The 9831-nt window shown below is 53.4% G+C and overlaps 1 protein-coding gene across 3 annotated transcripts in view; it reads left to right on the forward strand.

The window, feature by feature from the left end:
* MAU2 (MAU2 sister chromatid cohesion factor) overlaps positions 1–9428 on the forward strand; it is a 26340-nt gene extending 16912 nt beyond the window's left edge. The window contains exons 8-19 of one of the 3 annotated variants that reach the window (XM_084759060.1): positions 98–244; positions 311–401; positions 1123–1226; positions 1663–1740; positions 2020–2085; positions 3455–3541; positions 4480–4529; positions 4715–4792; positions 4901–5012; positions 7448–7538; positions 8087–8214; positions 8302–9428. In XM_084759060.1, coding sequence (XP_084615186.1) covers positions 98–244; positions 311–401; positions 1123–1226; positions 1663–1740; positions 2020–2085; positions 3455–3541; positions 4480–4529; positions 4715–4792; positions 4901–5012; positions 7448–7538; positions 8087–8214; positions 8302–8376 — 1107 coding nt within the window. In that variant the 3' untranslated portion in view covers positions 8377–9428. The remainder of the gene's footprint in view (positions 1–97; positions 245–310; positions 402–1122; positions 1227–1662; positions 1741–2019; positions 2086–3454; positions 3542–4479; positions 4530–4714; positions 4793–4900; positions 5013–7447; positions 7539–8086; positions 8215–8301) is intronic. The other 2 variants (XM_084759062.1, XM_084759061.1) reach the window with 2 other exon arrangements.
* Positions 9429–9831: the final 403 nt, after the last annotated feature.

Consider the following 9831-nt stretch of genomic DNA (forward strand, 5'->3'; position numbering starts at 1 on the left):
AGGTGGGCACCCTCCTGCAGAGAGGGAGGCCCCATGCAGGAGCTGGGCAGGGTTACCAGGCCTCCTGGGGTGTGGTGCTGAGGCATGAATGCCACAGGTGAAGAGTGTCAAGCCGTGCCTGAAGCAGCTACAGCAGTGCATCCAGACCATCTCCACACTCCACGACGATGAGATCCTGCCCAGCAACCCTGCCGACCTCTTCCACTGGCTGCCCAAGGAGCACATGTGCGTGCTCGTCTACCTGGTGAGTCCTGCCACCCTGGGCCTGGGCTGGGGGAGGGCCCTGTGACCACCACCGTTCTCCTCGCAGGTCACAGTGATGCATTCGATGCAGGCTGGCTACCTAGAGAAGGCACAGAAGTACACAGACAAGGCACTCATGCAGTTGGAGAAGCTTAAGAGTAAGTGATGCCTGGGTGGGGACCCCAAGTGACTCCAGCAGCCCCAAGTTGTCCTTGACATTAGGACATGGCTACACCAGGGTCTCACCTGGGCTACACCTAGCCCTCACCTACCTGCTGTGAACCCTCCAGAGCCTCTGGGTTCTAGGCACACATCTGACTATTTCATGCGTCCTGGGGGTGCATGTGGCCTTCGCATTGCACTAAATCTCTTTGGCCCTGTGCCCTCCTCAGCCACTTCGGAAGGGAATAATATGCTGGGGGACACCAGAGCCAGTGCCTCTCAGCTGCGTTCAACAAGAACTTTTCCCCCACCCAAGGAGATTGGTGCAGGGCCAGGAACTGGCCTGGGTCCTGTCCCACTCAGGCATGCACAGTTAAAGACTTCCTAGAGAACCTACCCAGCAGGTGCTTGACCTCTTAGCAGGGGTGACAGGCAGCTGTGCCAGCATCTGTAGAGATGACCTGCGTGTGGCACAGTGCTCAGCCACAGGGTGGCTTTTGATGCTTAGAATTCAAGCCAGGAGCTGAGCTGTGCTCTCTGAGTCCCTGTTGTACCTGAGCACCACCTCGTGGGGACTTCTCAGCCTTGGGTCACTTCACAATGGCTTTGGCTTGGCCTCCTGTCCTTACCTAGATGGGGAGAGGTTGCAGCAGGGATGTTGTAGGCAGGGCCCTGTGGGACTGTGCCTACATGCTCACCCCTGCCTTCCATCCCCAGTGCTGGACTGCAGCCCCATCCTGTCATCCTTCCAAGTGATCCTGCTGGAGCACATCATCATGTGCCGCCTCGTCACAGGCCACAAGGCCACTGCACTACAGGAGGTAGCAAGCACGCAGAATGGGATGCTGGGACTGGTCTGGGTAATGGCACAGGTGTCCAGAGGGGAGGAGACAGTGACCTCACTGTCAGTTCCTTAGCATGAGCTGTACTATTTAGTGTAAAGCCAATAGTCTGGTTTCCTAAAACTTGCATGCTCAGGGAACATTGGGATGTGATTGGGACCCATATCACCAGAATGCTCACCTTCCTGAGAACACTGGAGAGGCATTTTATAGCCTGTAGCCAGAGTACTCACTTGAAGCTGGAACAAAGGTCAGCACGGGCAAAAGGGAAGGAGATCAGGGTCACCCTCCCTGTGGCAGCTCCTCCTGCCAGGACTTTGACCCTGGTTTGGCAAATGGATGGGAGCGTGCCTCTCAGCCTTGGGGCTGCAGTCCAGTGCCAGGTCCCAGAACAGGTGGTTATCTCTGTTCTCAGATCTCTCAGGTCTGCCAGCTGTGCCAGCAATCCCCTCGGCTCTTCTCCAACCATGCCGCCCAGCTGCACACGCTGCTGGTGAGTATGTCCTGGGTGTTGGGCCTCACTCTTACCAGAATCCAGAACAAACCTAGCAAAGAAGGTGATCCACCCCGAAAGAATCTGGATATCCCGGTCAATAACTTGTGACACTACCTAGGCAGTGTCCAGACATGAGCTCTGTTCTATTTGGGTGGGGGTGGGGTGGGGTGGAGCCCTTTACAGTAGTGTGAACACTCATCCAGAGGCTCAGGCACACATCGTGCTTGTCTGGGGCTGCTGACTGGAGCTGCTCTACATGTATCCCTGTCCTTGCAGGGCCTGTACTGTGTCTCCGTGAACTGCATGGACAATGCTGAAGCCCAGTTCACCACAGCCCTGCGGGTAAGGCTGGGCTAGGTTGGCTGCCTCACAGAGGATAGAGACTGGTGTGGCTTTTGCTGCTAGGGCTCTGGGTTTGAGCCCACATCCACTGCAGTCACCCTGACAGTGACCTGTTAAGGTGGGAGGTGGCTGGGGTGAAGGGTTCCTGGCCTCCCTGGGCAGGTAATGAGGGAAAGGCAGATGTATCAGGGCTACAGGAACACTAGGTGGCCACTCTGACACTCTCAGGCTAGCTCAGTCTGTGGTACTCCTGGAAAAATGATGGGTTCTGGGGTTTGGTAGAGTCGCATTGTGTGGATGAACAGTGACTGGGACATGTCCTTATCCTGCTGAGTCCTGTGATGGGTGCTCAGGGACAGAGGGCAGGTTTTACCTCAGGGAGGCAGCTCCCCATCAAGGCTGCTGACCTCCTGCAGGCTCCTGCTAGTCCCTAAGAGGCTGATCCATTTCTCCCAGAGTGGCCCAGATGCCTCTAGGGACAGCTCATCCCCAGCTCTGCCCACCTGGACCAGTACCAGGGAAGGATGTTCCTACCTTAGCCTCAGTGTCCTTACAGGAAAGAGAGGCTACTGACCAATTCCCCAGGGAGCCCCCAGTACAGATTTTGTAGCGTAGTGTTCTGTTCTATGAGCAAGGGGCCTGGGGCATCCCTCTGACTAAGGTGAGGGTCCCATCCTTGATGGTCTACATGCCTGTGGCAGCACTCCTGCCATTCCTCTGGCTCCACCCCTGTCTCCCTGGACCCCCGGACCCCCCTGCTACAGTGCCAGGAACCCATTGCTTTCTGTTTTTGGTTTGGTTTGGTTTGGTTTTTTGTTTTGTTTTGTTTTTGTGTTTTGAGACAGGCTTTTTCTGTGTAGTCTTGGCTGTCCTGGACTTGCTTTGTAGACCAGGCTGGCCTCGAACTCACAGTGATCCCCTTGCCTCTGCCCCGAGTGCAGGGATCAAAGACTTGTGCCACCACACCCGGCTAAGTAAGTCTTAAAAAAAAAAAAAAAAGATTGTATATCCCAGTTAAGTGCACAGGCAGGCCTTAAATTCTGATCTGGCCTGGCCAGGCATGGTGGTATACACCTTTAACCCCAGCACTCAGGAGGTAGAGACAGGGTTTCTCTGTAGCCTTGGCTGTCCTGGACTCGCTTTGTAGACCAGACTGGCCTCGAACTCACAGCGATCCGCCTGCCTCTGCCTCCTGAGTGCTGGGATTAAAGGTGTGCGCCACCACGCCTGGCTTGCCTCAGTTTCTTTCCCAAGTCCTGGGATGACCAGCCTCTCCCAGCTTTCCTTGAGTAGCTCTGGTGTAGTCAAGCCCCAACAGGGTGTGGTGATGGCCAGCCTAACCTCCTAAATGTGCTGTCTTCCTTTCCAGCTCACCAACCACCAGGAGCTGTGGGCCTTCATTGTGACCAACCTTGCGAGTGTGTATATACGGGAAGGAAATAGACACCAAGAGGTAGTAGGTGACATGCTTCATGTTCGGTATCCTTTCTCCATCTCTTGTGTAGGGGCAGTGGGTGTCCTAGGCACCATGGACCTTAGCACAGATGTTTAGCTTCCTCTGAGGGTACAACATTCGATGGGTCAGGACTGGGACTGGGACAGTGCTTCTGCAGCCATATGGCCTCTGTCACATCCTAAGCTACTCATGCTTTTTTGACCCCACATTGTGTGTTTTTTGGTTTTTTGGTTTTTTAAATATCATTGAGTAGTGGTGGTGCTCGCCTTTAATCTTAGCACTCAAGAGGCAGAGGCAAGTGGATCTCTGGGTTCACAGCGTGAGTTGCACTGTGTTGAGGGCTACACAGAGAATAAACCCTATCTCAAAAAAACAAGACAAAATCTGTGGTGCTGTCATCCAACCTGGGGCCTCTTGCTTGCCTCCAAGCATTCTCCTAAGAGCCACACCATAGCCCCAAATCAAGGGGAAGAAAGTTTTATATGGGTGGGTGGCCATCCTCATAGGGCTGTGCTGAGTCAGGTGCCCTTAGCTGGATTTGCCAGCCAGAGCCACACACCCTAGGCTGCCCTACCCTGGGGGCCCAGAGCAGCCCAGGTTCTCTGCATCTCTACAGCTTTCATTCCAATCCTGGCCATCGTCATCTCTTGTCTGTAAGAACCATCACTAACTTTCCAGCTCTGGGCTGGAAGAAGCAGAGGGCCCAACCTCGGCCACCCTGGCTGTCAGGAAGCCAGTGTGAGACTCTTGGGTCCCAGTGCTCCACTCTGCCCTGTCTCCTACATGGTTTCCTCAGATGGACACCCCATCTTGAGGCAGTTCAGAGCAGGCATGCAGCATGTTGTGAGTGGAGGAAGCTCTGTCCCCTGGAGCATGTTCAGGGCCTGGCCTCCTCTAGTTGGGGCTCAGTAGGTCCTGACTGACTTTTTCTCCACCAGCTGTACAGTTTGCTTGAGAGGATAAACCCAGACCACAGCTTCCCGGTCAGGTGAGCTGCCTGTGCCCAACACAGACATCCCACGCCCCCATTGCTCTTGGGGTGGCATATGCTCCTGTGGGCCCCACACTTTCAGCCATACTCAGCACTGTTTGCACTCCACCCTTCAGACAGGTGGCAGGGCCTCCCTTTGGGAAACGTCTCCCCTGCCAAACTGTGACTCTGCTTTCCCGCAGCTCACACTGCCTCCGAGCAGCTGCCTTCTATGTGCGAGGGCTCTTCTCCTTCTTCCAGGGCCGCTACAATGAAGCCAAGTAAGTTTGGGCCAGGGTCATGGATGATGGCCTCCCCTCCCTCAGTCCACCTCTGCTTCTCTGTGACTGATGAGCCTGAATGGTGCCAGCATCTGTCCCCCTGTGCAGGCGATTTCTTCGAGAAACTCTGAAGATGTCAAATGCAGAGGACCTGAACCGGCTCACAGCCTGCTCCCTTGTGCTGCTGGGTCACATCTTCTATGTGCTGGGAAACCATAGGGTGAGTACCTGCCTGGCCAGGGCACGCCTGAGCATGGCACTTCCTGTCCTGGAATCCAGAGTGTGGAAGGCCTGGGGGCCCTGGAGTCAGGGTAGCCCAGACAGCAGGTTCCCTTCCAGGATGTGTATGTCATGCTCACAAGCCTCAGACCAGAGAGGCACAGATGCTTCCTGCCATGCTCCCATAGGCTTCTCAGCACAGCATCCTTCTGGAAGCCATGACTCCCTGGGACTGCCTCAGGACCTTAGGAGGAGCAACAGTGTCAAAACTGCCTGTGTCCATGGCACCATCAACCACATGACTTCACAAGACTTAACTTTTTACTTCAAATTGTAAAATAAGTGGGGTGGTGGTGGCGCACGCCTTTAATCCCAGCCCTCAGGAGGCAGATGCAGGTGGATCACTGTGAGTTTGAGGCCAGCCTGGTCTACAAAGTGAGTCCAGGACAGCCAAGGCCACACAGAGAAACCCTGTCTCAAATAAATACATACATACATACATACTTACTTGTAAAATGTAGTAGGTAGCGAATAAGGGGAGCTCTAGCCTTGGTGTTCGCAGTGCTGTGGCCTGGTGAGTGGCAGCTGCCTGGGCATTGGGCAGGGCTGTGGTACCCTGTGGGATGCTAGTGATGTGGAGCACTTGGAATAGGAGTTGTGGGCCAGAAACATACTTGTCTAGCAGTGTTTCTCACTCCAAGGCTTACTGTAAAATACCTCCTCTGGCTGAGCGAGGTGGCACACACCTATAATCACAGCCCTTGGGAGGCAGATGCAGGCGGATCTCTGAGTTCAAGGCCAGCTGGTCTACAAAGTGAGTCCAAGACAGCCAGGACCACACAGAAAGACCCTGTTTCGAAAAAAACCCCAAGGGGGCTGGAGAGATGGCTCAGTGGTAAGAGCATTGGTTGCTCTTCCAAAGGTTCTGAGTTCAATTCCTAGCAGCCACATGGTGGCTCATGACCATCTATAATGTGATCTGTGCACTGTATACATAATAAATAATTTTTTTTTTAAAGAAAGAAAGAAGAAAAAAACCAAAACAAAAACCAGAAAAATTCCTCTGCCTGTGTGAGCCTGACTCCAGGAGACAGCTGGGCCTCTCAGGTCAGGGCAAAGTGAGCCTAGGTGTGGAGCAGAGAGATGTCAATGGGCCAGACTCTCATGGGTGAGACAGTCACCCATGGCCAGAGCCACATGGCCTGTAGAAGGCTGACTCGGGGGATGGCATCTGTAGAACCAGCCCATACTTCCAGCCCCCGCCCCTCAGGTCTGGAGTGGCGCAGCTCTTCCTGTCCAGTGTGTTCTGAGATCTGAGAGGGACTCGACTCAGTGTGGCTGTGGCTGTTTGAAGTGGACATCTAACTGTAGTCCAGCTGAGCTGCGTTTGTTTAGGTGTCTTCCCACTAAGCTATGCTGAGTACTGGAATCTGGTTTGAAGCTTTTAAGTTTTTATTATTTATTCCTTTATATTTGAGGCGGGGGTTGTTTTAAGACAAGATTTCTTCTCTGTGTAGCCCTAGCTGTCCTAGAACTCACTCTGTAGACCAGGCTGGCCTCAATTGCAGAGATCCACCTGCCTCTGCCTCCCAAATGCTGGAATCAAAGGTGTGCACCACCATCGCCTGGCTTTATTTATTCATTTTTAGATTTACGTATTTCATGTGTGTGAATGTTTTGCCTGCTTGTGTGCTTAGTGTCCAAGGGTCAAAAGATCCCCTGTATTGAAATTAGACCGTTGTGAGCTGCCATATGGGTGCTAATCTGAACTGGAGCACTCTGCAAGAGCTGCCAGTGCTCTCAACCTCTGAGCCATCTCTCTGGCCCCTGGTTTGAGGTTTTGGTGTCCCTCTGGTGGGAACTGTCACAGGAAGTACCCAAACCCCGGCTTACAGTCTGAGGAGGTAGAACAGTGCAGTGGAACACGGTTTGGACTTCAGAGCCACCTCTCCTCTGTGGCTCCGTGTGGGCTCAGGAACGGAGCTGTGCCCCAGTACTGCGCTTGCCTCATCGTGAGGACCCTGGGCTTCCAGGTCAGCAGCTTGGCACACATAGAGCCTAATTAGAGGCAGTCACAGGTCCAGAGACCCCACACCCCACACAGCTACAAAGCCAGCACAAAGGAGCAAATCTTACCCTTCAGTCCATCGGCCTGTGGACGCCTGCATGAATGCAGCACAGTTGTGGGTCTACAGGTGTCTCGCTCCTGTGGCCCACTCACTGCCTCATGTGCGGAGGAGGGCAAGGAAGCTCGCTTGGTGTTTTCTCGAGGTAGACTCTTGTACTTCAGAAGACCATCTTAGCTAGGCTTTGTCGTTAGAGTAGGAGTTTGTCCAGCAGCAGCAGAACATAAATGGGCAGTTTTATGTTCATAAAGCAGAGAGTCAAAGACACCTTTCCCCAGCCAACTGTTCATTCTTAGCTTTTGATTGGCAGGAGAGTAACAACATGGTGGTACCTGCCATGCAGCTGGCCAGCAAGATCCCAGACATGTCTGTGCAGCTGTGGTCATCTGCACTCCTGAGAGGTGAGAGTGAACAGGCGTGCTGTGGGGCCCTGACATCATCTGAGCAGGGGTGCGTCTCCAGGTTTTTTTTGTTTTTTGTTTTTTGTTATTTCTCGAGACAGGGTTTCTCTGTGTAATATCCCTGACTGTCCTGGAACTCTCCTTGTGGACCAGGCTGATTCGAAGTCACAGATCCACCTGCCTCTGCCTCCCAAGTGCTGGGATTAAAGACGTGCGCCACCACACCCAGCACGGGATTTTTATTTTTGTTTATTGGAAACAGGATCTCCATATGTAACCCTGGCTGGTCTGGAATTCTAAGTGGATGAGGCTGGCCTTGAACTCAGAGAGACTTTAATTTCTTTGCCACAAACCACCATGCCTAGCTTTCCAGGGGATTTTACAGAGCTATGGCAGGTGGGGCCCTGGCTCCTGCTTAATGGGCCTTGTGCATGATTTCTTGGGCCTCAAGATGGGTTTGGATCCCCTAGGGCACTCCTGTCTCCCCTGGGTGGCCAAACCCATACCACCTAGGAAATGAACTAGACAGTGACTCTTCCCCTCCTCAGACCTGAACAAGGCATGCGGGAACGCCATGGATGCCCACGAGGCTGCACAAATGCACCAGAACTTCTCACAGCAGCTGCTGCAGGACCACATTGAGGCCTGCAGCCTCCCAGAGCACAACCTTATCACGGTATACTGTGTGGGGAAGCAGACGTGGGGTGAGGGGCTCTGGCTCCTCAGGTGTTTAGGGGCTCACGCATATGTGTTCTCTCCATAGTGGACAGATGGCCCACCCCCTGTGCAGTTCCAAGCTCAGAATGGACCCAACACCAGCCTGGCCAGCCTTCTGTGAGGCCCCTATGGCCTGTGTCGCCAACTTGGACCCAACACTGGAGCTCTATGGGAACAAAACCACCAGGGTGCCCACCAGCCCCTCACCATTGGCCAGAGCCATCATCTGCCTCTGAGGGTGACAGCCAATCTTACCTGTTGCAGTACTTAGTGCCATCTGCTGGAGGAAACTGATTGATGGTCTAATCTATGTCTGGGTGTCACCTGTGAAGAATGGGGTGACAGTGTGTACAGGGGCATCATCTGACTGTTCAACCAAACCCAAGTGCAACTGCACAAAGCAGCCTCTGGCCCAGGGCAAGCTGAGGGGAGAACGATGGCCCTTACCTTCCTCAACCTGCTGTTCTTCCAGTGTCCCTGCACTCAGGGACTTCTGAGGACCTGGAAGTCAGCCTCTCAGCCTGAGTGTTCCTTGAAGGTGACCTCGGTGTAGGGGAGGAGCTTGGAAGGAGATGTGCACTTGCAGTTAATGAGACTGAGGCCCTGGGTCCCTCCACCGTGCCCTCAAGAAGCTCCTTGCTCATATTCAGCCTGGCCTCTTGGCCCTGCCTGGGCACTAGGACCTGAATGAAGGGGCGTCCTTCCTGGCAGCTATGTGACCTTCCCATGGAGGACAGTGATGGGTCCAGCTCAGTCCTCCTCTTGGCTTAAGGGCTGCCCTGAGGGTGACAGAGATGACAGGGTACAGTGGTTCCTGCCAGCTTGTGGTATCTAGGCAGGTGGTGAAGGTGGTGCTCGGGAGCTATAACCAGGCACTGTGAAGGCCACTTCTCAGGGCTTTGGAATCCATGACTGAAGGGACAAGGCTCCAAGGCTTTCGTGGACATCCTCACTGAGCCATGTGGCAGCCACTGCCCAGGGCCAGGTGCTCCCAACTATTCTGTCTTCCTCAGCCCTTTGGGTCCCAGGGACCTACCCTTAATATCTGCATCACAGCCCTGCCTATTTATTTAAGCTTTTTTTTTTTTCCTTTTTTTTCTATTTTTTTTTCTTTTTTTTGCTTCTAGGGCATTTTGTACATAGAGCAATTCAAACAAGAACCTCTGGACTTGACATCTCTCCTGATGTTAGTGTGCTTCAGTATCCACATCTCAGGCATGGGAGCACCAAGGATGGGGTTATGACAAATGCCATGGTCAATGTTGAGGGGTCCACTAAAGGGGAACCTCCATGACCCCAACACAGTCACCACAATGTCTGATAGGTAAAACTTGAGAGAAAAACTCCAAAGGGTTTTATGCACACAAGGGTATTGTAGCCCAAGAGGTGCCAAGAGCCAGCCGCGAGCCAGGCTGGGGTGTACCCCTGTATGTTGTTGTTATTCGTTGAGCCACAGGTGACACTTGTGAATGAAGGAAGGCGTATTGTAAATGTGTTGGTAAGGTTTTTAAAAATAGGGTGGTGTTGCTTTTTGAGACAGAGACATGGTTTGTCTTACAGTCCTGGCTGTCCTGCA

The sequence above is a fragment of the Acomys minous genome (assembly GCF_964271855.1).
Source record: "Acomys minous genome assembly, chromosome: 15".
Classification (NCBI taxonomy): domain Eukaryota; kingdom Metazoa; phylum Chordata; class Mammalia; order Rodentia; family Muridae; genus Acomys; species Acomys minous.